The sequence below is a fragment of the Candida theae genome, assembly GCF_024610275.1.
Source record: "Candida theae strain CBS 12239 chromosome Unknown scaffold5, whole genome shotgun sequence".
In the NCBI taxonomy this organism is placed as follows: Eukaryota; Fungi; Ascomycota; class Pichiomycetes; order Serinales; family Debaryomycetaceae; genus Lodderomyces; species Lodderomyces theae.
In genome coordinates, this window is record NW_026261451.1 from 101,160 (window position 1) to 128,871 (window position 27,712).

Genomic DNA, 27,712 nt, shown 5'->3' on the forward strand with positions numbered 1-27,712 from the left:
CACACACGAATTCTCCAACATGGCTGGTAAAAACCAACTTCCATTTCATGTGCGTGCCACTGATGTTGTACACAGACTAACGGTCCTAGGGTTAGCCGGGTTCTGCATTGTTGGTGGAGGATCAATAGCATTCAATATTTGGGCAAATTCAGATTTTGCTCCTTGGAATAAGAAAAAGTTAAAATTTGAGGAGGAACAGTACCACCAATCAAGAAACGAGGGTGATTCAAGTTCTACGGAAGCTTAATGTTGACACTTACCAGAGAATGCATCAAGGTTTTAAGACTTTGAACGAGAGATGTTATCGTGTACATAGTTAGGATTAAATGCTATTGGAATTTTTTTGGACATAGAGTAAAACACACTCTTTATTAAGCTCTAATTCGTTTCCCCGTTTCTAAACCATCATCTGTATCCATTTTCCTCTTTCGTATAAGGTCGTCTTTGACCTCTTCAGCATCCTCGCTTTCACTCTTTCTCTTCTTCTTCTTCTTTAGTGGCTCTTTGGCGTGACTTAGATGAAGCACGGTTCTCAAATACTCGTAGTTTTCCTCATTGAATTCGCTGAAATCGGACTTGTCAGTGGGATTAATAATGACTAGATCGTAGTCAAATGTAAATTCGTGATTGCACACAGGGCAATGAGCCTCGATGTGGGTGGAAGTTTCTCGTGACTTTAGTGACTTTAGTGACTTTTTCAACTCCTTCAACAATTTGTATGACATCACGCAGCCACATGGTCGTAAGTATGAATACGATGCCTTGTAATCCAACTCTTTCGTGACAGGACATTGAAAATGAGCAATGTCGTTGATGACGTCCCAAGTAATTTTGACAGTTTGCAAGTCCTTCAAGGATTTCAAGTGTTGAAACTGCAACTGTCTTTTAAGTTTATCTAACTTGCAATCTAGCATGTACTGTAGAATCTTTTCTTTGATGTATAATTTACCTTTAAAGTCGCCCACTATAGGATTATTCTCGTACAATGGTAGACCTGATAACGCGCAACTTTGGAGCAATATTTGTTCCTTGCTCTCCCCTTTATCTTCAGCAAACGCGGTGTGTGCGGATCTGGCATTATGCAATGATAGTATATCTTGTCTTTTGGCAATTGTACCGCCATCGTTACCCATGTTTTGTAGAGTCTATATCTATGTTTGTTTGCGATGTAAAGTATTTGGAAGCCGTTGGAAGAAGCAAAAAAAAAAAATTGAAATTGAAATTAAAATTGAAATGAAAATTAAATCTATTTCATCACCAGATTAAAAGACAGTGCTATATCCAGAATATTGTCACCACCATTCGTTCAACATGTCCCAGCCACAGAAGGTAGACCTCAACTCACTTCCACCACAACAATTGGTAGAGATACGTAAAAACATTGAACAAGAAATCAATCATTTCACCCAATCCTTACAAGCTTTACAAACAGCACAATTGAAACTAAAAGATTGCATAACGAGTATAAACAACTTGGAAAAATCCAAGACCGATGACATGTTGGTACCCTTATCAAGCTCTTTGTATATACCAGGCAAAGCGGTCACCAAACAAGAGTATTTGGTGGATATTGGAACGGGGTATTATGTCGAGAAAAAGGCAGAGAATGCTAAAACAGTCTACGATAAAAAGATTAAGAAACTAGATGAAGACGGGAAAAAGTTGAGGGATATACTTGTCCAAAAGAATGAGTTATTGAATGGTATTAATTTGATATTGAGAAGGAAAGTGATTGAAATGGAAAAGCAACAAGAAACAAAGGCTTAAATGACACTTTTTCCGCATCAGTTATATTCACTTATTCAGAGCTCGGTTCAATATAAATGGTTCCAGGAAAACCTGCTTCAAATTGCGTCGCTTCACTGTACCCATGCCGGGTATGTTTCCCAACATTTCATTGTCGTGCTTGCTGCATTGCAACACCATTTCCTTGACTGATTTGTAGTTAGCCAATAGATTAGAGACATCTGTCTTGTTAACGGATTTGATACCTGTAAATGCTTCAACCACATTGGAATTGTAGTCTGCTCCTTTAAAACCTCGAATACTCTGCTTTGCTTGATGTGGGGCATTATCGAAGTGTTTCCCAAGAGCAATGTAATTCCCTGCTTCTTCAAACGACCAAGCTAGCACCAATGACAAGTCATGTTTAATACAAAAGTCGGACAACTTGCGCAACACTTCTTGATGTGATTCAATATCAACAACCACTAACAAGACACGTAAATTGTTATCTTTTCGATTCTCAACGATACTGGATCCTTTGTTCAATCTCTTCAATCTGGTCCAGATATATTCAGGTCTCAACTTGTGATATTTCAAAGACAAAAATAAGATTTGGAAAGTGGGACTTATGTAATAATCGGATAATATGCTTCCATCAAATACCCAGGGCGTTGTTTTCATCATGGACTCACTCAATAGCGGGTTCTTTTCTTGCGATTTGTGAACTAGTATATCTGATAGCCCACCTGATCGCGAATGCTGCTGCTGCTGCTGCTGCTGCTGCGGTAGTCTTGCCGGTCGTACTGGATTGTTGGTATTGGAAGACGTGGAGCGTGCTGCATCGGCCGGTGAGACCGGTTTGGCTGTTGGCTTCTCTAATGTTGCTCTTTGAGTTTCCAAAACCTTTCGGGCAGTGGTTATGATGCTTGTAGCTGTAGCTGTTGGCGGATTAGCAGTCGTTGATGAACTAACAGGTGGGGGTGCTGGCTGTTGGAGTTGTGGTCGAGATTTTCTTTGTATGGTTACGTCATTTTCTGAGTAATCGCCTCCGTATTCATCTCTCATACGTTTGACACCAGCCAAAATACTTGCAAATGATGAAGAGTCGATGTTGTCCTGATCTTTGTCATGATTGTTGGACTCCGACATTCTTTGACCTTGTTGTTAAGCAATGGATTATGATTTTCCTGGTTCGTGTTTGCATAATTTTGTGTTGTCTCGTTTTACTCTTTCTGGTGCAAAGAGATAAAATAAACTTACCAATGGGGAGAACCCCAAGGCAAGATCAAAAAACGTTCATCAACAGAACACTAATACCTACTGGAACGGATTTGAAATGTGGGAATATGAAGGAACAAGATTTGCATTCTTTTGAAGATATGTGTCCTTCCAGATGCACCAAAATCATGATGTAGACCCATTGTTAAGTACCTTGTAGTTTCCTCATATACAGTCACTTCAAAGTTTCTCTTCTTATTCACTCAGTTGTATAGCTTTGCTATTGAGACACCATTTGTTTTTTGCATTCGTTATTCATTTTGCACAGTAGTTGCGAAGAACTCCGGTACCGCTCCGGAGTTTTTCTTCTCCGCATATAAAGTTCACTGTAAAACTAGCTTGGAAACCCTGAGTTTCAAGATGATCACCACCATTGCAATGTCAACTTACTCAGAGACAAGTTTCAATTCACAGCACTATGATGACGCAAGACCTAATTACCCTGAACCATTTTACTTGGAGTTGATCAAGTACCACAAGCAGAAAGGAGTTACACAACTCGCTATCGATATCGGATGTGGCTCAGGATTTGTTGCATTCAAGCTCCTTGATTACTTTGACAATGTGGTAGGAACTGATCCTTCGTCTACGATGATATCTCATTGCCAAAGCAACACGCCAAAGCTCCCAAAAGGCAAGTCAATTGAGTTCATCATTGGATCAGCAGAATCGCATCCGAATAAAATCTTGCCCAGTTCAGTAGATTTAATTACTGGTGCAGAGTGCTGCCACTGGGTGGATCACGAGAAGTTTTATACAGAGTCTGCTAGAGTATTGAAGCCAAATGGAACTTTGGCGTATTGGTTATATAAAGACCCGGTCTTTGTGGGGTACCCTAAAGCAAATGAGATTTACGAAAACTACACTTACAACTCGTCAAAGAAAAGGAGTCCACAAGATGAATTTGAAAGGTATATGGGTCCTTATTATCAACAACCGGGTCACGATTATTTACGGTCTTTATTGAAAGAGAAGTCCCCCCCAAAAGATTTGTTCTATGATATTCTGAGACATGAGTACGTCTCTGAGCGTGATGGTGCACCAAGCGAAACGGAAGATGCTTATGTCACGAAGACACCATTATTTATTCGTAAGGTCATTGACATGAAGTGGTTTTTGAACTATGTTAGAAGCTGGAGTGCATATCATACTTGGATGAAAGAACATGGGGATAAATACGATATAGCAGAGGTTTTTGTTGACGAGTTGAAGAATGCAATGGGTTGGGATTATGATACAAAGATTGAGGTTATTTGGGATACCGTATACACTTTCGCAAGAAAGAAGTAGACTGAGGTTGCTGGGGCCATGAAATGGTTGTGGCGAAAATGACTGCAAAAAAAAAGAAGATTCAAGTAAAGGCAGTTTTGTACAGAATGTAGTTCACTAGGAATTGAAATATGTACGGTAGAAGCACTTTCAAAGACATGATGCAAGCTGTGAGGTACGAAGTTGTACAATGTTCCATTGACAGAGATGCTCGCCCTTGTCTTAGATAGCCAAAGTACAACGAAAGCATTACTAAACGGAAGTGAAGTCTTATATGCAGGTAAGTGATCTCTTTACTAAGTCATTACAAATACGCTTTTGTGTCATCTGGTATACACAAGGAAAAATTTGTTCGGTTAGTAATGAATTATTGCATTCAAATCAACTTTTGTATTGGCTAGGGTCTAATTTACAATCTATCTTGATGACACTTCTCTTAAACTGATGCGTTTCTAATGCTTTTTTAGTCAAATCTTACTCAAGAATCTACTCCTATCACAGTAGTCATTTTTTACTAATTCACATTCTTATATATTCTTGGGTATTCTTCCAACGTTTGATTTAGCAATTTATCTTTTCGGACGCAGCGATTATTACACAAATAATTAGACAAGCCATACAAACCCCCACGAGTATAAATACATGTCCATTCTCCCCAGCTCAATGGGAATTTCAATTTTTCTAATCATAACAATTCTAAACTCAACAATGGCCGCTAGAACAATTTCAAAGATCGTCACAGCTAGACAACAAGCTGAAGGTGTTGGTGCCACAGTCCGCAGATCTATTGGTGTCATTAACCAAAGAAACTTTAATCCATTCTTGATGTTTGACCACTTTTCAAGTTCTGGTACTAATGGTTTCCCAGAACATCCACATAGGGGACAAGAGACAATTACGTTGATTTTGCACGGTGCTATGGCTCACGAAGATTTCACGGGGTCTAAAGGTATTTTGTATGCTGGAGACTTGCAATTCATGACTGCTGGTAAAGGTGTTGTGCATTCGGAAATGCCAGTACCTAATGCTGATGGATCTCCTACTGTTGGATTGCAATTATGGGTTGATTTGCCAAATGCCTTGAAAAGTGCTAAACCAAGGTACAGAGATTTGAGAGAATGGGAAATTCCTGAAGTCAAAGCTGATGATGGTAAAGTTACGGTTAAGGTTATTAGTGGAAAGAGTTATGGTGTGGAGTCGATCAAAGATTTGGCATACACTCCAATAAACTACTACTACTACAAAGTCAAGGCTGGTGGACAGTTTAAGCAAGAATTGCAAAAAGGATTCAATTACTTCCTTTATGTGTTGAAGGGTAAGAACTTGGTTTTGAATGAAGATACCAAAGTAGATGAGTTCCAAAACGTTTTCTTCAATGAAGAAGGTGACTACATCAGTGGTGAGAACACAGCTACAACTGATTCCGAAGATAATGAGTTAGAATTTATTTTGGTTGGTGGTAAAAAGTTGGACCAAGAGGTTGTTCAATACGGACCATTTGTCCTCAGTTGTAAAGAGGATGTACAAAAGGCAATCATTGACTATCAATATGCTCAAAACGGTTTTGAAAACATCAAGACTTGGAAAACTTTGATCAGTAACGGGGTCACTCCAGAGATGATTGAGGGTCCATTGGAAGGTAATCTTGAAGCTAGAGAGAAAAAGAGAGCAGCATATTTGGAACACAAGAAACAACTTGAAGCTGAATCTGGATCTGCCCCAGCAAGGGATGAGCTTTGATTGTGTTTAATTCTGTAGTAGTTGATTTTTTATATAGGTTATTTATTTGTAATTGAATGTTTATATACTGGTGAACTAATGATATGTAAAGTACTCTAAGCTATCTTGCATGTATTATATATGACGCGTCACACGGCAAGAAAAAGAAATAAAAAAAAAAAAGGGACAGGTGAAGGGCAAGGATCGTTCACTGTCTCTGTATATCTCCATGCCCAGTCCAAACTCCATGACGATGGAAGCACCTGTATCGGAAATTGAGTACTTGGCCAGTGAAGTCATTCTCAACTCCAACACAGTTTCGTACCGCAAATTCTCGCGTCAGTTGAGCATACCAATCTCACAAGCTAAACAAACTCTATATGAATACTACACCAAGAATAAGGAACAAGTGTCGGCATCCTTTGTCATAACTGGCGCTTACAAGGATGGTGTTAAAGGTGTGAAATTTTCTGAGAATGAAGAGAAGCTCAAACACGATGTGGAGAAGTTTGACAGCATAACAACGATCCATGTCTTTTGCGTGATGAAGAAGGAGTTGGTTTTTACAAGGAATGAGATTGCTCTAGAGGAGTTGAAAACGAAGAGTCAATTGAGTAAGAAGGCGGAGTATGAAAAGAATGGAATGATTATCGGACCAAAAATTGATACGAGTTCAATTCAAGAACTGGCAACTTCAACTTCAACTGCAACTGCAACTGGAACAACACCTTTACCACCATCGATACGGAAATCAGACGACCAGCAAAAAGCAACTCCTCTGAAAAGTTCTGGCTTGTCGTCGTCCTATGTCTCAAGAAAGCAGCAAAGTCAGCAAGCGAAACCCGTATACACTTCACGCAAGCAAGAGACTTCCACGTCTCAAAAGAGGGCACTGACTGAGCCTGCCACTCCCTCGTATCAATATAAGTCTCGCAAACTTGAACAAAAACAGCCTAAAGAACGAATAGTTATGGGAAATTTGAACAAGGACCAAAATGACGATGACGATGCAGAACCCAAGCGACAACAAGCTCCACCCCCAACCACTGACTTGGAAAAGTTGTTTGATGAGGATGAGACTTTTCAATTTAGCGATGACGATGATGTGGGGGTAAACGAAAAGAGAGATATTGGTTCGCAACCAGCAGAATCAACTGAGGTGGTTGCCAATACTGACGCTGAGGTCCCACCAGAAGGAAACGGTGATGCTGCAGCCGAAGAAGCCAAAAAAGAACCAGAGGAAGAGCTATTTGTTGACGAAGAAGAGGAAGGGGGTGAAGCTAATAAGGATGATGATATGGAGACAGTCCAGGAAGTGGATGAAGATGGATATACAGTCACCAAACGTAAACCAAAATCAGTGACAAAACCAAAAAGAAAACCAGTCGCCCCCAAACGTTCCGCACCTTCTGCAACAACCTCTAAGGTCAAGAAGGCCAGTACTGATGGTAAGAAAAAGACTCAGACTTCATTGATGAGCTTTTTCGGTAAAAGGTGAGGGAGTTGCCAAGTGGTTGATGTCTGTCGGTTGAATAGCTTTGAAGGAGGTGCTCTTTTGTTGAGGTGCTCTTTTGTTTCATAAATCTAAATATTGTTTGGTAGGCTGTAGTTTAGTTTAATTGAATCGATGGGCGTTACTTACGGACAGTTGCATTGTAAACTATTGACTCCATAGTGGTATAATCAGAAGGCGGAGTTAACTAATGCTTCACATCCGTCTAATGCAAGATGCTCCCAAAAATAATTCAATTTTTCAAAAATGAACGAAAAATACGGGGTACAAACTTTGTACAAAGCTTCACATATATTTCCACACCACTTATTGGTTTCAAAATCAATATTTTGTTTTCCATTCAGGGTAAAAATGCAAGTTCCAGCCCATGAAAAAATAAAAGAAAAAAAAAATGCCAAGACCTAGGGACTTTCAAAGTTGTAGCACAAAAGTTGCTGCTGCACGATATATTATCTAAAATAAGTAAAATGACATACTAGACTGTTCCCGCATTTACTGCTCTATTGGCTGACCCTCTTTTACAAAGTTACGTAGAAGAATGTTACCCCGACAAAGTGGGTTAGACCTCGTCTCCGCCAACTATGTATGGTCAATTGTTGTTATCCGCCTCCCGCAATGAAAGAGAATACCGTCTTTTATTGTAAACTATAGACCTCTAGCTTTAAGGTTTTGTTTGTTAGTGTCAGTGAAACATAACGCCGACTTATCTCCACGCATGCTTACCTGCTTCCTCCTGATCCGTGACCGGTAATTGCGCATTTTCTCGAGTCAATTTCAGAGCTTAGCTGGCAAGCCACTCACCGTTGCCGTTGGTTGGTTCGAAGTCAAGGGGCTCATTTCAATGTCAGTCAGTGATGCTCTCTTCTGTTGGTGGGTTTAAGTTCTGCGGCTTCTCAATTTGTCACATCCCGTTCTGAATATGGAAATGTCGCCTTTCTGTGTAATCACACAAATAGAAAACACACCCATGCACCAGTATTATACAACTTGTTGCAAAAGCGAGAAAAAAAAAAAACAAAAAGTTAAATTACGACACATTTCCTAATCAGGAAATGTCGTAACTATAATTGTTTGAAATATATACCCGTATATAGTAATATCGTACAAGCATCTCTCGTTAACGATACCCCATTCTTACAAGAATTTTTTCAAACTCGCATTATGGTTTCTGTTTTTGGTCTTCTGATTGTATCCTCGATCTATTCACCGTAAATTCTCGAGTGAAGTGATTTTCCTTCTTATTGTTCGAGGTTTCATAACTATAAATGGATGCTAATTTGTCCCTATGTTTTTAAATTTCTCTGCAAATTTTCTGTCCCCTGTTTTTTAAATATTCAAACTCCACTTAACTCAAGTCTTTCGTACTTTGATTCAGCGGTCTTTTAACTACAACGTCCTCCTCCTCCCCCCATCCCATCCAACTTTTCGTCGATTCACTTTAATTCCTTCGTTATGAAATTCACCACTTCCACTACCATGGCCACTGTCTTGGCTGCGACTGCCTCTGCGGCATCAATTGAACATCAACAGCCAAACTTGGTTGCTAGACAGGAGGTTGAGAGAGCTTTGAGTTCGTTGCCAGGGCAATTCAATGTTGTCAAGAGAGACGGACTGCCAGACTTGGCGGCTTTGTCAGCTCATATCGAAAACTACAGAATGAAAAGAGATGCTATTGACGCTGAAATCCTTAAGAGGGACTATGCTATTGTCACTGATGTTTTGACTGCAGTTAATCAATCTCAATTAGTACCCAAAATTTTGGAATACTTTACTACCAATCCAAACCTTGAACCTATTGTAGTTAATGTCTTGATTGCCGTTATGAAGAGTGGTTTGATCTCGTTGCAATCTGTTTTGGATGCTTTGGTCTCTTCCAATTTGGCGGTTAACGTTGTCAACGATTTGATTAGTGATTGTTCATTGTATGCTGAGCTTTTTAATGCTGCTGCCCAGATTATCAGCGGCTTGACTACAAAAGTTGAACAATTGATCTCCGAAGGTGTTTCATCCTTGATCACCAGAGACTTCAACGATAACTCTCTTGATGCTTTTGTTTTCGATGCCGAAAAGAGAGCAGTTAATCTTGATGATGTTGTAAACAACTTGTTGGACTCATTGTACCAGTCAGGGTTGGCTACTTCTGTCGTCAAGGATATCTTGACAAACTCAAGCTACATCCCATTTGCTACAGATTTGATCAAGGCAATGTTGGCCAACAACTTGATTGACCTTGGATCAATCATTGACGCTTTGAAGCAATCCGGTTTGATCACTCAATTGTTCCAAGACTTGCTTAACTGGGGAACTTTGCAAACTGTCGCTGAAACTGCGTTTGCTGCTTTGGCCGGTAAATGTAGCGCTTCCAATGGTGGTTCGGGTACTTCAACTCCATCCACTGGCAGCAGTGGAAGTGGATCCAGTAGCGGAAGCGGTTCAGTTACCTCAAACGTCGGTAGTGCTGATCCATGCAAGAAGAGAAGAAGAGTCAGAAGAAGAAGAAGAGTCAACTATTAGGAGCGCTGATCGGAGCGCTGATCGAAGCCCAGATGATACCGCCAAAATTAAAAACAATTGCTTACCTTAATACCATTACGACCACCACCACCTACTACAAATGACAAAAATTGGAAAGTTGAAACTATTGATGTACAGTGAATCAATGTTTGTATATGAAAGAAGACTTTCTAATATTGGTCATTGACGTGATGCACACAGGTCCCATTTTTCTTTTTTTTTTTTTATTATTTTCAATTCACTTCTACGTCACCACAATTGGAAGTTTCCATTGCTTTATAATCCCTTTTCAAGAGTACATGAATGTTTGCACGACATTGTTATTCTGAATTAGTTTTTTTATTCCAGAAACCTTTTTTATAGCGGTATAGCTTTCACACATCATTAATATGAATATCTGGATGGTCAAAAAAAATGAAGAAAAAAAAAAGTGTAGACCCTTACTGTGTTTTGTTGTGGCACGGCTTTGGCTCTAACTACTTCGTGACCACGAGTACTAGCTGCCATCTTTGTTACTAGTTACGGCAGGTTTTATCCAAGTGGTATTGCGGCAGACTATAATAATTTGAGTCAGGTTGCAGCAACCGATAAATCTATCAAACTTGAGAGATGTTGCCAGTTATTGATATGTCTCCTCCCTCTTTTTCATTTGATGTGAGGCTGCAATACGAATGTTACAAAACTGAGAAACATAACACAAAATCTTTTGTGTCTTACCAAATTGAGATCAATTGTAAACAACAACAACAACAACAACAACAACACAGGAGCAAAAGTGGTGTATCATACATTCACAGATGAAATATAATTTAACAAGCTCTCTTCTTGTCCAGCTTCTGCTAACTAAAGCAGTTGCGATTGTATAGTAAACCTAGAATCGTATTGATAATGGTATTTTAATTCGATGACAGTCTGCCTCCCTATACTCACGGTATAGAGCCAATAGGTCCATCTAGCTCAAGTAATAAAGATAGCAACAGTATCTAATATCGACTGGCAGCTTACAGATAGAAGATTGTGCGCACTGATGCAGAGACTATTATATAAATGGCCAAAATAGACTTAATTGACAGGGTGAAAAAAGAAAACATACGTCAACGCGTAAACGAAGAACGAAAATTTGACAGACGAATGCACCCGCTCCCACTCACACACTTCTTTTTCAAGAAGTTCAATAGTTGCTAGTATAGCAGGCTTACTATGTAGAACTCCATCACGTGGTCTGCTTTGTCATCTACTCTCCACATCGCAGATTAATTGTGGTGGTAAACCTCCCTTCTTTTGAAACAATTTTTTGCAAACAGGAAAAAAAAAAAAAAACAAAAAAAAGTCTCAACAATTAAAATTTTTCTGTTCGTCTAAGATCAGACATCCTTCGATCAAAATTTCTCCTACAACACACAGCTCGACAAACCAATTCATCAACTAAGTCTTGTTTTACATTACTTACGTTATCGTTGTTTTCATCCAACCCTATCCAAACATACGTCGCTCCTTTAAAATTTTCAGTGTCAGTTAAGTCGGTTCTTGACTGATTCCTACCAACTAACATTCATTCGTTTACTTACACGCAATTATACCCTCAGTCATCTTAAAAGGCTGAAACTATTTCACTCTAAACAAGTGAGACCGATTTCCCATCTGCGTCATTGTCTGGTCTATTGATACAACATTGAAGTAATAGCACCTCTATGAAGAAATTGATAAATCTGAGTAAAGAGGGCCGCCGTGACAGCATGGACGACGCTTCGGCCCGCGAGCAGCGACAATCTCAACCCCCATCCAAAACTGATCATATAAACCCCCCTGCGAACCAATCTGAAAGACATCATGCCATAAATGCTCCCTCAAGCTCATCCTCAATGCTAACATTTGACGATGTCTACTCACCAAATCGACAAAAAGCAATGTCAACATCAACTTCGGACAGCAAACTCACACCAGAGCTCACATCACCAACCAAATCACTAAAGACTTTTCTATTCAAGAATAGACTTTCATCGTATTCCATTGATAGTATAAGTGAAGCACCTGAATTGGAATCACAAGTTACTCAGGAACAACAATCTTTAGCATCTCAACCAGGTGCTACTACTGTACATGATCTAACTCCAACCAAGTCTCCAAACCGGCTCTTGAACTTCGGACTTCGGCCCAAGTTCATTCGTTCAAAGTCTTCAGGATTGTCGGATGCAAACCCACCACCGACTCCTTCTAGACTCTCTACGTCAAACCGAAAGAGAGTTACTTTGGATGATTTTGCTGATACCGATTCTGATGATTCTGCAGCAAGTCCCAATCATGAGACAAGTGTTGGCGATCCAGAAAATGTTAATTTGCCTATCTTGTTTGATGACACATTTGACGAATCTGTAAATTCTGTTTTACAAGAATACCACAACCGAGATTCGGATGCAAGGACCCGAAGCATGTTTCTTGAATCTGATCTAAGACCGAAAAGTGGCGAGTTGTCACTACAGGAAAGTGAGCAGTTGAAATCAGATATCATACGGCAGGGCTCTATAAAATCAATCGGAGCAAAAACAACACAGGAAGGGGAGCACACTTCCAGTGACAACTCACTATTCATTGATGCAAAAGCATCGCAGGAACAGTTCAGACAAGGAAACGTTAAGGTGAGTCAAGCTTCACCCACAATATTCAATAGAATCTCAGTTCTATCCGACGAGAGCAGTCCCAAAACACCTAGATCCGATCGAGATAGTACAGGTAGCTCTACGCTGTTACGGTTCAAAGTGCACGGTAATCAAATTGAACCGGTAAAAAACAAAGCTAGACATGTGAGTTCCGCCACAAACATATCACAAACGGAAACAAACAGGTCTTCATTGAGGGCGTCGGTTGCCCTCAGTGATGATAGCGAAACTAATGACTCAGGAAGGGCGTCATTTCCTGATCCAACTGTAACTCCATTGGCCACACCAAGAGTAAATTACAGGGACAGTAAGCACAGCTCGTCATCGAATCGAAGTTCAATCAATGATAGCGCAATAGCAGGTCTGTTGCCTAACACGTCATCTAGTGGTGGTGGTGGTGGTGGTGGTAATGTTGGTGGCCGTCTGCATCTCATACAGCCCTCGGTCCCACCTCGACATTCACTAGCCGATGATAGCATATCTCTCGACGGAGATGAATACCATCTTGACGAAGAGACAATCAACAGTAAGACCAAAGTCCTGAATGTGACCAATTCTTACGTTTTTGATGAAACAATGTTGAAAAGTGACGATACAAAACATTCGAGTATGGCACGGTCATCCATGTCTTCTGGGGAATTATTGAGGAACTTGGTGGGCAGTTCTTATGATCAGACTAGGAGTAGTGATAATTCTGATCAACGTCCTCGAAGTCAGTACAGAGAAGGAGGTGCAGCGTCCAGACCAGTGTCAACTATGTTTAATGTTTCAAAGCCGATAGCGACAGTGCCAGAGATGCCGATTGATACCACTTCGGAAAACATTTACCCCCACTTGCCATCAAAGCAACGTCTTCCAAGAATTGGTAGTTCTCAAACCGTCAACGACATGACAGCTGGATTGGATGCAACTAACGAACTACCGATAATGTTGTACACTATACATAACAAAGACTATGATGAGTCCAAGAACAGATGGTCTGTTTATGAGAATCGAAATAGTCAAAATACCCAGAATGCAGCCAGGGAACCTGAGACGGGTGGACTTCTGACCCATTCGGAATCACGCACAAATAGCCCTGATCCTAACGAAGTGCTAGCTTCCAGGTCCCAGAAATCGCATGCTGGATCTTTGAGTGGATCAAGTGGGGTGGGGACAAGATCAACAGCAAGAGTCTCCAACGCATCGTCATCATTGAGTCGTCATAAACAATTAGAAGGTAGACAATTGGACAACCATCGAGATGTATATAGTGATACCCCGCAGCCCCACAATTTGCAAGGTCACAGACAAGATGACCCCCATTTACCAGGACAGCAATTAGTATTGTCACAACCGAAACGAGATTTATTCCTTAGTGATAGACAACCATCATCAAATATGATTGATGAAGAAAAACAAATTGACAGCTACACTTATAACCCGAGTCGAGGAGCAACAAATTTCCCACGTCAGGAAAAACAAGAAGGAGAATATGAGTCAACCTACAAATTCCTTCCTTACACGTGGCTACAATTTTCACTACTTATGCTTGTGGGCCTAGTTGCTCCACCCATCTATTTCCTCACGACAGTTGGTGTATTTGATGGAAAAGATGGTCATGGTTCGTATTACGGTGGTATGACTGGTTATGAAGTGAATCATTCAAATCGAGGAGTTTACGTGAAGAGATTTACCAAGCTGCAGAAGATTGTCAGTTTCGTGCTTGGATTGGCATGGGTGTTGATTGTGTTGGCCATGATAGGAGTTGGGCTAGGTGTGGGGTTGACGAGAGGAAGTTGATGAATATAGAACTTATTAGGTTTCTTTTGATGGATATAGTTTAAATTGTTTTAGAAACAGGTAGCTACTTAATGTAATATATTTTTGCATGATCAAGACAATATGTTTAACACTGAAGAGGCGATTGATAGTTGATAAAGTTGTTAAATCCGGGTGAACTGATTTTCAGTTAAGCTTTTTTTGCAACGATTTTTTGCAAATTTGCAATGCAAATGGAATAAGTGAACATTTTCAATAGAAAATACGCTCAGGCATCACTTAATCTCTCAGAATATTGTATTTACAGAGAACTCGAATGTTTCCTTTCCTTTTTAATGTATTTACATAGGTGTAGGCAATTTCGACATGATTCGGCTCCTTCCTTCATGTGATTGAAAATGCTGTGAGTCAAAGACTCAGCAAGTTACTTTTCAAAAAATTCAGCGTATGGCTCAGTTGTTTTCCTGAATTTATTAGACTGGGTGGCCAAGCTGGTTAAGGCGTGCGACTGTTAATCGCAAGATCGAGAGTTCAATCCTCTCCCTGGTCGTTCTTTTTATTTTTCTTTTCTTGCCAAATTTCAATTCTTTTTTTCTTTTTTTTTTCTGCAACTTTGGATCGCATATTCATGGCCAGTAAGTATCGAATGCTCTGATGACGGAGAAGATATGGGGTGTATGCCAATTGGCTGTTTCAAAAGATATTTTTGGAGGGGGGGAGGAAATGTTGTGGTGGAAAATTTTATTCTCCTGAAACTTTGTCTAACTCATGGTCTAGATCACTAATTTGATCAAAACGCGCCATCTCCTCTCTAGCGGGGAATGTAGAAGTCATCAAAGAAAGGGCAGTTGAGCTCGCTGGAGATTATTTCAAGTTTTGAAAATCCTACAACGAATTGTCAGGGCAGCCACTATAGATATACTATGATTTTCTTTCTATCAATATAAGAAAACACACACTAGTCTACTTACAGACATTGTCCTTTATCGTAACCACTTCAAAGCATTCCACTGCAGACAAACACGTCTAACTCCACCCCCTTTTCCGCCTTTCTTAAGAAATATTTTTTTAGTTAAATTTTGTAGCCATTTCAACAGCAGCGGCACCCCAATCCTCACCGTGATTGTGCATCTTGCCAGGAATCAACCCAGCTCTAGCCTCAGCTTGTTCTTCAGTCAAACAAGTCAAAACACCAAAGATTACCGGAACACCCAATTCGAAATTCAACTTCATCAATTGATTTGTGGTCGAATCACAAATATATTCGAAATGCATAGTTGATCCTTTGATCAAAACACCAATGGGGATGATTGCATCCAATGGCGTACCTTTCCGCTTTTGTTGTTCATAGAATAGTTTTGAGCCGAATGGTAATTCAAACGATCCAGGTACTGTTTCAACGATTATGTTTTCTTGCTTGACTCCCAACTCTTTCAATCGTTTCACTGCTCCTTCAACTAATGAATCGATTATTTTCTTGTTCCATCTGGCGTGAAGGATCCCAATTCTTAATTTTGAGCCTGAAATTTTGGTGAGATTGGTTAATAATGTGTTGATTTAAACTTAGATCGTGTTTGAAAACGTACCATCGTATTGTCTATCTAATTCTCCTAATCCTTTGACAGCCATATTTGCAAGTCGCTAGTGTTTGTTCGATTGAAATGAAGTGCAAGTGTTGTAGGACTGACCAGAAGGGAATCTATGTGAATAAATGTTCATATTTTATGACAAACATATTTGTAAAATGGGGGGGGGAAAGCGCTCATTAATATGCAGGAACGCGATTGTTTGCAACGAAAAATTTTCTTCCATTTTCTGAATCTTTTTCAGTTTCGGCTTTTGATTCTTCTTCTTCTTTCTCTCTCTCTCTCTCCTATCCAATCAATTCATGGTAAAGAACAGTGTTCTTGTTCACGTCCGAAGTCATTCATGGTAACAATGATACAATGCTGGTATGTACATTACATTTTTTTCCGCACTAATTGATTGCATAGTTGAAACCCTTTTTGTCGGTTTCTCTTTAATGATGATTCATACACTGGAAATTATTACAATGTTTTAAAATGATTATCCAAAACAGTATAAGTTAAAATAGTCTTTCACCCCTATCTGAATAAATCAAATGCAAATGAAGTCAATTCAAAGGATAGTTTACTAACGGATATTAAGTTTAGTGTCTTTAATCGAGAAATTGAGCCATGTATGAAGTTTAACTGTCATTTACAGACTCTCACATCAGCAAAGCACTGTTCGTGTGTGGACTCTACATGTAAAAGGGAGAAGAATCTTACTGGATGCTTTCTTTTCTTTTTTCTAGTCCCGGTCGTTGCCAACTGACTCGTCTTGAGAGTCTTTTGACAGATACAAATTTTTCTCACTGTTCTCTCTCGGCTACCTGGGAAATTGATGGCTCAAACATCCACTTAGAAGTAAGATTCAACCCGATTCGAAGATCTCATAAGAGCTGCGGAAGTGTGGCTTTTGCGGCTCTTCAAAGAAGATTAAGAACTTAAAAGTCGTGTGCGAGGGGTTCCGCCTCGGAGAAATTTCAGCTGAGCTAAAGAGAGATGCAGGAGACCAGTTTTCCGATTAACGGATAAACATATATTATCTGGTCAGTTGAAACTAAAATTATGCGATGAGATGTAAACTCGTTTCCATGGATAAAGTGTTGTATCATGCATTGTGCATATATGTTGAGAATGTTTTAGAAATTCCCTCTAGCGCCACACAAATTCGGAGACCACTTAGTACTACAATTTAGATAAACCTGAATGTGAGACGAATATACTAGAACCTCTTGTACTGAAAAGAGGCGAAGTAAGAGCTACGTTTTTTTCATGGTAGGGTGATGGGTTGCACTTTAATTGTGTGGGCTACGTTTATTACTGTTTGCTTTGAAAGATCCATATTTTTTATTTTTATTTTTTTTTTTTTACAAAGAAAGATCTATTTATTCAATTGAACAATTTTGATTTAAGTTTGCTTTTTTCTGTTTTCCCATTTGAGCGCGTCATGTTTTATATATCCAAAATTTCTTCTCTTATATATATTGGAGACCAATCTTAACTCTTCCTTGCTCTATATGTAAATATGTGTCTAGTAGAGTGATAGGCAAGAACCAGTCCCTATCTTCTGGAAAAAGGAATGCTTGTATATGTTCTGTTACTTTGTATCAGTGTATTGCCATCTCTTTATCTCTCTTTCTTTGTAGTCTTTCGGAGCTCAAGAAAGTAAATGATTATTTTATTATTCTGATGTACTGCATATAACATATACACAGTTACATTTTACACAAAAGCACAACACAATCAGTTAGGTAGTAAATCCAGTCACACACACACACACATACTAAACACAGTTTTACAATATGTCTCTTATCTACTAGGATTTATATACAACTATATCGTATATACTACATTAAATTTAATTCAACAATTACAACCTTCTCATCTTTCTTTCCAACTACAGGTTCCACTTCACCAACACATATAATACAATGTCCATCAACCCTAGGTTCAAACTATTCAGAGGAACTACCACTTCTACCCCACCTACTCACCAACTCCCACAGCAACAACATCAGGAACAAACGCCACACCAAAAAACTTCCAAACACAAGTACAACAGCAGCAGAGAAAACAACAGCAACAGCAAAAACAACAGCAGCATAGAAAGCAACAGCAAAAGCAAAAACAACAGCAAAAGCAACAAATTTGAAGCCACCTCTAGCATCTTATCTGATTATGACGATCTAGAGATAATAGACGAAGTCAATGAAGAGTCTCTGTATGTCCTATTCAACCCAATCTCAAAACCCAACAATGAGTCAGATATACTCTCATTGACCAATACTTCAAAGGGAGGCTCAGAGGTTGATACGGAAGCAGATTACGCAGTGGATGGCCCACAAGAGTCAAGAGAAGATGCAGATGATGGTGAAGGTGACGTAGATGTTCAAACTGATACAGAAAAGCTATCTAACAAGATTAACAGTTGGTACAACTCAAATATTGTCACATCAAGCCAGGATATTGATGAGAACGTAGCCAGCTGGAACTTAGATGAGGATGAGGAGTTGACCAGCTCCAATAAGCTTGGACATATTTATCACCACCACCACCACCACCACCACAAACAACAACAACAACAACAACCACAGGAACAACAACCACAGGAACAACAACTGTTGGAAGAAAGTAAAAGACTACTCACTGAATTTTATGGAGATGATCTTTTCAAGTACCTTGATCAAGAAGATATTGCCAAAGTGAAGAATTTCCACAATATGATGGATGTAAAGCGATTTCTTTTGGAAAAAGATGATGCACCTACTGACTCTTTACTAAAGCAGTTGATCTACAAGATCCTTTACGTTAAGAACAAAGCATCCGAATTTGACACTGGCCAACACACATATAATCTAGGAAACACAAACTACATAAACTATTTGATGGAGGATGTGCATCAGAAACAAAGTCAACTGTTGCCATTTGGTGGTAGTTTCTTGGGTGCTCCTTCTACCTTTTCCGATACAAATACTGGTGGCGGGTCCTCTTTAATCATGTGCGGTGGTGTTGGTTTTGGAGACAAGACTTCATGGAATGATATATGAGAGGGGTAATGAGGTGGGATTTTGATTGAGTAGTGACAAGGCAGTGGTGTACTTGGGAAATTACACAGGAACAAGAGAGTTGGGAAATGAGTACAACAACGGGAGCTTTTACGTTTATTGCATGAGGTTGCTGTGTTTTTGTAAGGGTGATAGTTGATCACTTATTGGTTTTATTTCGATTGGTTTTACTTAGTTTCAGGTTTGATTATTTTTGTTCAGATATACGTCTTTTGTATAGTATAGCTACAATTATGTATACCATTACGGTAAAAAAAAAAAAGAGCTGTGCATTTGTAAGACCTGTTCCCTTTTTGCTCTGTTTTCGTATTTATTGAAACCTTTTCTGCCAGACGATGTTTGCAATCGGACCGCACCCAGAACTGCGCTGAATTGAAAATTGGACGAGCAATTTGGAAAAAAGTAAAAAACCAAAAAAAAAAAAAAAATTCTGCACCATTCAAACCAGCCTTTTGAACCAAGATCCCACCGTCAAGTTTTTTTTTTTTGCTAAAAAAACACAAGTCAGAAATGAGTGGATGTATGTATTGGGAGCAGGGGCCAGTCTGTATACACCATTTGCTGTAACTTGGCTTCCACCAGCAGAAGCAACAGCAGCAAATCTGCAATTTAATAACATATACTAACATGAGCATCCCAGTTCGCCTTCTTGACTTGGTAAAATTCTTCTTACCCATCCTCCCAGAAATTGAATTCCCCTTTGAGAAAACCAAATTCGATGAAAGAATCGTATTCACTGTAGGTTCAGCTTTGATCTTCCTATTCGGTCAATTACCAATCTATGGTCTAATCCCGCAAGCTCAATTCCACTTGCAAGATCCATTTTACCAATTCAGACTGAATTTCGCCATGGAAAAAGCCACATTGTTGGAATTGGGGTTGTTGCCCATCATCACTGCGGGGTTTATCTGGCAATTGGGTGCTGGATTGAAGTTGATCAATGTGAATTTGGGATTGAGATATGATCGAGAATTGTTCCAAAGTGGACAGAAATTGACTAGTTGGGGGATTGCAATTGTGTTCACCTTGGGATTGATTTATTCTGGTTATTATGACGATGTGATTAGGGGATATAATATTATCCCTACTAAGGAGAATAATGGATTGGTTTCGTCGAGTTTGCCATTGGGCTCCTATTTCATCATTTTCATCCAAGTTGTATCTTGGCAAGTTATTGTAAGCTTATTGGTGGAAATCTTCGATAAGGGGTACGGATTTGGGTCAGGTATATTGTGTTTCTTAGCCTTGCAAAATGCCACCAATTTCGTTGGTGATTTAGTAGGGTTGGAATTGTTCCCCGTTATCAATTCAAACAAGTTTGAGAGTGCAGGATCATTGATGAATTTAGTGCGTAATTTTTCAATCTTTAATTTGAAAGCGACTAGCTGGCAAATTTGGCATGCATTCACCAGGATTCAATTACCCAACTTGACCCAATTTTACATTTCATTCGCTTCGGTGTTTGTTATTATTGCATTGCAGAATTTCCGTGTTGATGTCCCCATTAGATCAACCAAAGTCCGTGGTATGAATCAAATGTTCCCCATTCGGTTATTGTACACTGGTGGACTACCTGTATTATTTGCATACAGTGTCATTGCCAATGTTCAAGTTGTTGGATACATTTTATTTGCCACATTGCTCAAGTTGGGAGCACCAGCTTCCATCATTACTTTGCTCGGCAACTATGTCGTTCAACCAGCTAGTAACAGATTAGCGTTGACTGGTGGCTTATTATACTACTTGTCTCCAGAGCAAACTTTATTAGCATCAATGACATCCCCCATCAGAACCATTACGTACTCATTGACAATTGTCAGCTTGGCAGTATGGTTTGCATTCAAATGGAGTTTTATATCAGGATCATCTCCAAAAGACATTGCTAAACAATTTAAAGATCAAGGAATTTCCATTGCTGGTAAGAGAGATATTGCAATTTCCAAAGAATTGTCCAAGATTATCCCCACTGCGTCCATAACTGGAGCTTTTGCACTCGCTGCATTGGCTGTCGTTGGTGATTACTTGGGCGGTTTGGGAAAGAATGGAGCAACAATCATTGGTGTGTCATCGGCGTTTGGTATTTTGGAAGAGTTTATGGTTGAATACCAACAAGCCACCGGGTCGCAATTCTCAAGTGCTCTTGCTGGTGCGCAATAGGGTGGAGGAGATTGAATATGGAGAGAGAGAGAGAGAGAGAGAGAGAGACGGGACATAGTGGGAAAATTTACTGGACAAGTATGTGCATAATATCTGTCTTCCCTCGTTTTTCCAACGCATTTTTGTTTGTATTTTTTTTCTTTTAAAGTTTTTGTTACATTATTCTAATCATCGTATAAGACTGGATTATTTAGTTTAGGACTCTGTCTAGGTATACTGCCATTACTAATACCACTACTCGATTTTGATGAACTTGGAGTAATTGAAATCAACAGGGCATTCTTATACTTGGCCTGTGCTTTGCTCTCCTGTTCAGAAACATTTCTGGTGAAATATTCATCTTTTGACAATACGGGCGAAAGATGGAATTGCTTCATGGTGAATTGAGTAGGGTCAGCGAGGGGCTTGTCTAATTTAGCAATTGGGTGGAAGCAGTTTGGTTTTTGAGACAAAGGTGACACCTGGTTCCTATCGGAGGGTACAACAGCAGGCTGAGATGAGCTATCATTAGTAATTTGGATCAAAACTAAAGAGAATGCAGCTCTCAATACAAAACTCACCTGTAAAGCCACAAACTTTACCGGTCTGATCATGAACCACAGCACTAGCAAATAAGGCAACATCAAAAGGAACCTAAAGTATAGTTTAGCAATGTAGATTGGTAGCTTGAAATTGATCCATATGATTGCACTCACCAAGTGTTGGAAAGGATGGTTTACTAGATCGGCCAAGTGTCCCATAATTTGAACATATATCCCCAACAAATACTTGTCAACCACTTCCATGACAAACACCTTGAATATCTCGTTATCACTTGACTTGTATTCATTCATTAAAAAGGCCAACTCACTCACCAACACTCGTCTAACCGAGCTAGGGTTACTGAATAAGTCCAGTATTGTAATTTCATTCCTAATCGCTTTCAACACAGACCTTGTGCATTCCAATATAGTCTTGTTTGGGAAACTGTGGTTTACTTGGTTAAACCTATTGAAAGATGGCGTCTCCAAGGACTCAAATATCAAATCATCTTCTTCAACAATTGTCTTCAAAGATGTTTGCGAAAAAGAATGTTGTTTGTGTAACGAATGTGTGGGTGCAAATTGAAAATAATCAAGGTCATTCGGTCTTGGGGAAAACATTGATACATTCTTTGAAGGTGGTAATCCCATTGGAAATGGCGTGATTGAATCGCTAAGCTTCGGCACAATTTGTTGTTCTATTTTGGAACAATCTTGCAGCGACAAGACTAGTTGAGGTGGCACTTGGTGCTGCTTGATTCGTAATTGAGATTTATCAGGAGCTGGAAACCCATTCTCTTGTTGTTGTTGTTGTTGTTGTTGTTGTTGTTGTTGTTGTTGTTGTTGTTGTTGTTNTAAGCTTCGGCACAATTTGTTGTTCTATTTTGGAACAATCTTGCAGCGACAAGACTAGTTGAGGTGGCACTTGGTGCTGCTTGATTCGTAATTGAGATTTATCAGGAGCTGGAAACCCATTCTCTTCTTGTTGTTGTTGCTGCTGTTGTTGTTGTTGTTGCTGCTGCTTCTGCTGACGAATGAGCTCCCGTTTCAGATTCTGAGTTTGCTCTCTGTTATCCAATTCTCTCTGCAATCTAACCAAATCCAACTTCATGCGATCAAACTGTTTATTATGAACTTGCAAATGATCCAACAAGATCTGGTTTGTCAAGTTGGGTAAAAAGTACTGTTTCAAATCAGAAAACCAAGTTTGAAAGCTTAGGCCTTGTGTTTGCAAGGGACACCCATTATTGGTTATTGATGAGTATTGCAATGAATCGGTAAAAGTGATGATTATTCTAAAAATGGACCAAAATTGAAGTAATGCAATATTGACATTGTTAAACACCATTTTTTTCCGTTTTTGGTCAATAATGGTATACTTTCGAGTCCATATAAGTAGGACTGAACTTAAAAGTGAGGATACTAAACAACAAACCAAGGCCATAATTTGAAAAGTATTGATTTTACGAACCATTAAAACCACCTTGTCGGTGTGCTCAATTGCAAAGTCGTCTTCATTCAACTGTTGAAGTAGCTTTGTCTTTGTTGATTCCAATTCTCTCATCCAGTTGTAGGGCCATTCAAGGGTAAATCTAACCACCCAACTAATTAACACTACAGTCAACAAGTCAATAATGAAATTTCCAATTTGCTCATTTTGAGGGACAGCTTTGGCATTGATGGGGAACACTATGGATGTCAAAGTTGGAAGGATAATGACAATGTAGGTGAAAATTTTGTAGACTACTTCATGCGAGTGTGAATGCAATGTGACACTTGCCGCCAAGACAGACGATTTGGCTTTTGTTGACTCTTTTTCCAAGTTAGTTACCGACTTTTGCAATGAAGATGCAGTGGAATTGAAGTTAAACTGTGCCGTGGGCAGCTTACTACTCAGCTTGGTAAATTTTGTTTGATCTGTCAGTTTCTTCTTTGCACCAGTGGTTACATGTGACGACGCTGTTGAAGGAGTTGTAGACTCTTTTGATTTACCACTGCTCATAGTGGATGGGTCTAGTAGATGATAGAATGTCTATCAGTTGTGTGTTGCAAAGACTTGTCAGTTGACTGCATAAAATCCTCTTGTGCGGGGTGTGAAAAAGTGCACACTTAATTTGACAGAGTTTTCGATCAGGCAAGCACAGTTACGTCTTGATCTCTACCTCTTCAGCTGATAGTAGTAATTCTAGGTAGCAGACCACTTTATAAGTCTGTGTATGTATGTATGTGTGTGTGTGTGTGTGTGTGTGTTTCTGAAAAGTGGTTACCAGAATGGGATTATTATAGTTACCTAAACTTGTTTGAATTGTGTGGTTGTAAAAATAAGAAAATAAAAAAAAAAAAAACAATGTGTGTGAATGGGTGAAAAAATCTCGTAAGCGAAGGGAAGAGAAGGCAAAGTTTGGTGTGTAGTCCTCTACTTCTGCAACTGTGCCTGTGTCTTGTGTGTTTGTTTATGCTGGAGTGTTGTCTTGAATTATCTTGCTTTACTCGAAGAAAGGTAAGTCAGGGTATATATATATATATGGTTTTGATTGTCTATTGAACGAAGCAGGGGGGAGGGGAAGTAGAAGTGCAATTGTCGTGCTCCTTGATAGTTGTTGTTTGATATCTGTATATAAGGTTAAAAATACTGAAACAATCTAGGAAGGTGGAGAAAGAGTAAAAATATATATATGTCTATATATATATATAGATAGATAAGGTTGGTAAGTTCAAATCACAACAAACGATACTACACATTTTTACTGCCTAGAGCTATGAGTAGCTAGAATTTGATGCTAGCTGTAGAGATAAGTGGCTTGATTTGTTTTGTTTTGGGTTGGTGTATGCTTTTTCTCTTCTTTCCTCTTTTGAACTAAAACCCACTGCAAATCAATACATACGTTTGATTCGACTACCTACTATCGTGAACACAATACCGCCTTTGTGCGTATATACTATACCCACACATATACACAAAAGACTAAAAGAAGAATGGCGATGAGCTTAATAACCTTGAAAAGGCAAATAGCCTGAAGAAGAACACGTGCATTGTGTATGTAGTGTCTTGTTAGTCTCTCCATATTTGCCGATCTTGTGTAAACTTATAGTGAGATTGTCTTACTTTACTCCTAGTGTGTCTATTTTTAATTTTGTGCTGTAATTTTGTAAGAAGAGAGCGTGTCTGTGTCTCATTTTGTTATTTTTCATTTTATAGTTTACGACAAGACAAAACAAACCACCTTTGCTTCCAATTTGCCCAGTCTTTCTTTAGTCTTTCGTATTTATAACAATAGCTATAAAGATACATTATATAGTATTTACGCTGAATCAGACTTTTTCACATGGGGACGAAGCGTTTTTTGTCTACAGTTTAGACGTAACGAACGAGGCCATCTTGCAAAACTTATCTCATGCGTGAAAAAGTGCAGAGCTGCTTGTTGTGACTTCCCAATATGATTCGTATTCTCTGGCACTTTATCCAGCGTGTCTTCATTGCATGCAAAATGGCCAAAAAATAGAATCTTGGAGGAGACCTAAGACTGCATTCAAATGCTTCTAGACTTCAAACTATAAACAACACAAAAGGATTGAAAATTTTTTGTTGACACTTATTATCTTAGTCCTCTGAGCCGCAACTACGAGGGATGAGGCGGGGACTGGCCACAAGCTGCATTTTCTCTCTCTATATATATAATATGGTATTGTTAAAACTCATTGGCTTCTTCAACCCAAATTGGGACTTAGTATAAACAAACCACCGATAGGTTGTAAAGTGTTGTTTTACTCACACACTTTGTAGTAAGACAAACGACTCCTTTAGCATAGTGTACTTTGTGTAACTGAAGAGGAACTTGCGCCTGCCCTCATTGGGGTTTCTGGATTTTTACCTGCATTTGGGTGCAAAAGCAGAGACAAAAAGACATTGTTAAGAGAGAGAACTGTACTACTAAAGGTCTAATCAAAACATAGTTACATCATTAGCTGATTCATAACTCTTCTGAAATGTTAGGTCCAGCAAGTTGTCTTCAAAACAAAAAGGAACATAGGATGTAAAAAGGAACATAAAATATTTGGTCGATGTTTGAAAGTGGTTATTTCGAAGTAAAATATGCAAGTACACGTTAAAATACTCAACTGAGTCACGATTACGGTTTCATTTGCAGTTCAGTTTTATTTTGCATTACTTCACATAAAATTTGGTCCTTGGACGATTTGTTGCTATATTATATTTTCTGATGTTGAGAGGTTTGAACTGTTCCCGCTAACGTATAAATATCCAACAACTACCTCCTTCTTTTTACAATTCGTTCTCTTTTCTTTTTTCTTTTTTTGACCTATGGACAAAGCTTTTGAATGTTTGGTACTTAGCTATTTGCTATTTTTTTTTTTTTTTTTTGATTCTTATGTTCTGAATAATGAGCTATTTACAGATAAATGAATGTTATAATCTTTGTTGAAATATGACCCTTTGTAACCTTTGAAGCTATCGTTGTTGATTGCAAATATATGAACTGAGACGATGCTTGGAATAATTTCTTCTGCTCCACCTTTTTGAGTGTATATTCAACAAGAGGAGCTCTGGCAAGCAGTAGTGTTTCAAACAGCTATCACTAATCTATACCTAAAATATGAACACATCTTTTATCATACTTTTTTACGCATCAAGCTTCATAAGATATTCTTTAACCAGTCAACTTTGAGGCTACAAGCACAAATAACCCTGTTATAGATCATTTACCATGAGAGTAATTCCTGACTACATTTTTTTAAATTTGCAAATAGCACCGATAGCTCATATAATTTCTGACGTAGGTGGATTGAGCACTACAGTGTTTCGATCGGATTCTCTATCTTCGTTGCAGGTGAGCCAAGGCATAAACATGGTAGATGGACTGTCCTTCCAGTCCTACTTGGAACCCAAAAGGGCCATTTGATGACCAAGTATATATCGCTGCTTAAAGTCCGACCTGAGACATAATAATCCGTCGGAATTTCCGCAACAGTTTATATGCGCGATTTCTTAAATCTTTAGATATTTCTTTTTTTTTTTTACCACAGTGTAATTACACATCAATGGTTTTCTTGCAGATAGGAAAAAATGGTTCCATGAAGTTCTATACGGCTCGCCAATGTGGTATGTACGAAATTCACAGGACAATATTGTTCTCAGTTGTTCTTCAAAAGTCACAAGAGAAGGAGAGAAGTAACAAATGAAACACACACACACACATTTTGAAAATTTCTTTTTCCCCTTTTGAATTTTTTTGCACTTGTTGCACGCACTTTCTAACAATAAGAAGAAGGAAAAATAAAAAAAAATTTTTTTTCATTTATCTTTTGCCACACAGCTATTTCTTTTTATCATTTGCATCCACAGTATAAATAGGGACAAATCTGAACCTCAAAGTTTTTCCATCTCCATTTCTTTCACTACACATTTACATTTACATTTACCTTCTTTTGCAAATATGGTCTTAGTACAAGATTTGTTACACCCAAACCCAGAAACTGAAAAACACACTTATAAGTTAAAGAAATTGGTTCAAGAGCCAAACTCCTACTTCATTGATATTAAATGTCCAGGATGCTTCAACATTGCCACTGTCTTTAGTCATGCTCAAACTGCCATTGCTTGTGAAAAATGTTCCAATTTATTGTGTACTCCAACTGGCGGTAAAGCAAAATTAGCTGAAGGCTCATCATTCAGGAGAAAGTAGATGCTGCGATGAGATAATCGTCGAATGGGTTAAATCGATTGAATTTTTTCTTTTTTTTTTTTTGGCATTATAATCATATTCAGTTCTTGAATACTTGACCATTTGTCATTTCCGCTTCACGTTTTGGGCTGACTGATGTAGCAGTGGTTAGCCAGCGGAATAGAAAGTGCAATAATTGGAAGGTATTATGATGGAGAGAGGGTCACAAATTTGGAACTACAAGGACGAAATGTGGTAGTGACTTCCTTTGGCATACAATAATG

General features: G+C 38.9%; 14 protein-coding genes across 14 annotated transcripts; 10 read left to right on the top strand and 4 right to left on the bottom strand. All coding sequences in view use genetic code 12, as the record gives it.

The window, feature by feature from the left end:
• Window positions 1-19: 19 nt before the first annotated feature.
• Window positions 20-247, top strand: KGF57_003783 (uncharacterized protein; the record flags this gene model as incomplete). Its single annotated transcript, XM_051753238.1, has 1 exon — window positions 20-247. One exon carries the CDS (start codon window positions 20-22, stop codon window positions 245-247), a length of 228 nt encoding a protein of 75 aa, XP_051607647.1.
• A 124-nt stretch (window positions 248-371) lies between these two features.
• KGF57_003784 (uncharacterized protein) lies at window positions 372-1,133 on the bottom strand (the record flags this gene model as incomplete). The annotated part of the gene is made up of 1 exon (XM_051753239.1): window positions 372-1,133. One exon carries the CDS (start codon window positions 1,131-1,133, stop codon window positions 372-374), a length of 762 nt encoding a protein of 253 aa, XP_051607648.1.
• A 178-nt stretch (window positions 1,134-1,311) lies between these two features.
• On the top strand, window positions 1,312-1,767 carry GIM5 (Gim5p; the record flags this gene model as incomplete). Its single annotated transcript, XM_051753240.1, has 1 exon — window positions 1,312-1,767. The coding sequence occupies one exon, from the start codon at window positions 1,312-1,314 to the stop codon at window positions 1,765-1,767; it is 456 nt and encodes a 151-aa protein (XP_051607649.1).
• Window positions 1,768-1,794: 27 nt separating this feature from the next.
• RAD10 (Rad10p) lies at window positions 1,795-2,874 on the bottom strand (the record flags this gene model as incomplete). The annotated part of the gene is made up of 1 exon (XM_051753241.1): window positions 1,795-2,874. The coding sequence occupies one exon, from the start codon at window positions 2,872-2,874 to the stop codon at window positions 1,795-1,797; it is 1,080 nt and encodes a 359-aa protein (XP_051607650.1).
• A 507-nt stretch (window positions 2,875-3,381) lies between these two features.
• On the top strand, window positions 3,382-4,293 carry KGF57_003787 (uncharacterized protein; the record flags this gene model as incomplete). The annotated part of the gene is made up of 1 exon (XM_051753242.1): window positions 3,382-4,293. One exon carries the CDS (start codon window positions 3,382-3,384, stop codon window positions 4,291-4,293), a length of 912 nt encoding a protein of 303 aa, XP_051607651.1.
• Window positions 4,294-4,980: 687 nt separating this feature from the next.
• On the top strand, window positions 4,981-6,012 carry KGF57_003788 (pirin family protein; the record flags this gene model as incomplete). The annotated part of the gene is made up of 1 exon (XM_051753244.1): window positions 4,981-6,012. The coding sequence occupies one exon, from the start codon at window positions 4,981-4,983 to the stop codon at window positions 6,010-6,012; it is 1,032 nt and encodes a 343-aa protein (XP_051607652.1).
• A 226-nt stretch (window positions 6,013-6,238) lies between these two features.
• POL32 (DNA polymerase delta subunit) lies at window positions 6,239-7,489 on the top strand (the record flags this gene model as incomplete). The annotated part of the gene is made up of 1 exon (XM_051753245.1): window positions 6,239-7,489. One exon carries the CDS (start codon window positions 6,239-6,241, stop codon window positions 7,487-7,489), a length of 1,251 nt encoding a protein of 416 aa, XP_051607653.1.
• A 1,467-nt stretch (window positions 7,490-8,956) lies between these two features.
• On the top strand, window positions 8,957-10,018 carry KGF57_003790 (uncharacterized protein; the record flags this gene model as incomplete). Its single annotated transcript, XM_051753246.1, has 1 exon — window positions 8,957-10,018. The coding sequence occupies one exon, from the start codon at window positions 8,957-8,959 to the stop codon at window positions 10,016-10,018; it is 1,062 nt and encodes a 353-aa protein (XP_051607654.1).
• A 1,691-nt stretch (window positions 10,019-11,709) lies between these two features.
• Window positions 11,710-14,457, top strand: KGF57_003791 (uncharacterized protein; the record flags this gene model as incomplete). The annotated part of the gene is made up of 1 exon (XM_051753247.1): window positions 11,710-14,457. One exon carries the CDS (start codon window positions 11,710-11,712, stop codon window positions 14,455-14,457), a length of 2,748 nt encoding a protein of 915 aa, XP_051607655.1.
• Window positions 14,458-15,504: 1,047 nt separating this feature from the next.
• RIB4 (lumazine synthase) lies at window positions 15,505-16,065 on the bottom strand (the record flags this gene model as incomplete). The annotated part of the gene is made up of 2 exons (XM_051753248.1): window positions 15,505-15,893; window positions 16,023-16,065. The coding sequence occupies 2 exons, from the start codon at window positions 16,063-16,065 to the stop codon at window positions 15,505-15,507; spliced, it is 432 nt and encodes a 143-aa protein (XP_051607656.1).
• A 1,870-nt stretch (window positions 16,066-17,935) lies between these two features.
• Window positions 17,936-19,051, top strand: KGF57_003793 (uncharacterized protein; the record flags this gene model as incomplete). The annotated part of the gene is made up of 1 exon (XM_051753249.1): window positions 17,936-19,051. The coding sequence occupies one exon, from the start codon at window positions 17,936-17,938 to the stop codon at window positions 19,049-19,051; it is 1,116 nt and encodes a 371-aa protein (XP_051607657.1).
• A 645-nt stretch (window positions 19,052-19,696) lies between these two features.
• On the top strand, window positions 19,697-21,226 carry SSH1 (Ssh1p; the record flags this gene model as incomplete). Its single annotated transcript, XM_051753250.1, has 1 exon — window positions 19,697-21,226. The coding sequence occupies one exon, from the start codon at window positions 19,697-19,699 to the stop codon at window positions 21,224-21,226; it is 1,530 nt and encodes a 509-aa protein (XP_051607658.1).
• A 164-nt stretch (window positions 21,227-21,390) lies between these two features.
• On the bottom strand, window positions 21,391-23,749 carry KGF57_003795 (uncharacterized protein; the record flags this gene model as incomplete). The annotated part of the gene is made up of 2 exons (XM_051753251.1): window positions 21,391-22,626; window positions 22,673-23,749. 2 exons carry the CDS (start codon window positions 23,747-23,749, stop codon window positions 21,391-21,393), a joined length of 2,313 nt encoding a protein of 770 aa, XP_051607659.1.
• Window positions 23,750-27,200: 3,451 nt separating this feature from the next.
• Window positions 27,201-27,449, top strand: RPS27A (40S ribosomal protein eS27; the record flags this gene model as incomplete). Its single annotated transcript, XM_051753252.1, has 1 exon — window positions 27,201-27,449. One exon carries the CDS (start codon window positions 27,201-27,203, stop codon window positions 27,447-27,449), a length of 249 nt encoding a protein of 82 aa, XP_051607660.1.
• Between the last annotated feature and the right edge of the window lie 263 nt (window positions 27,450-27,712).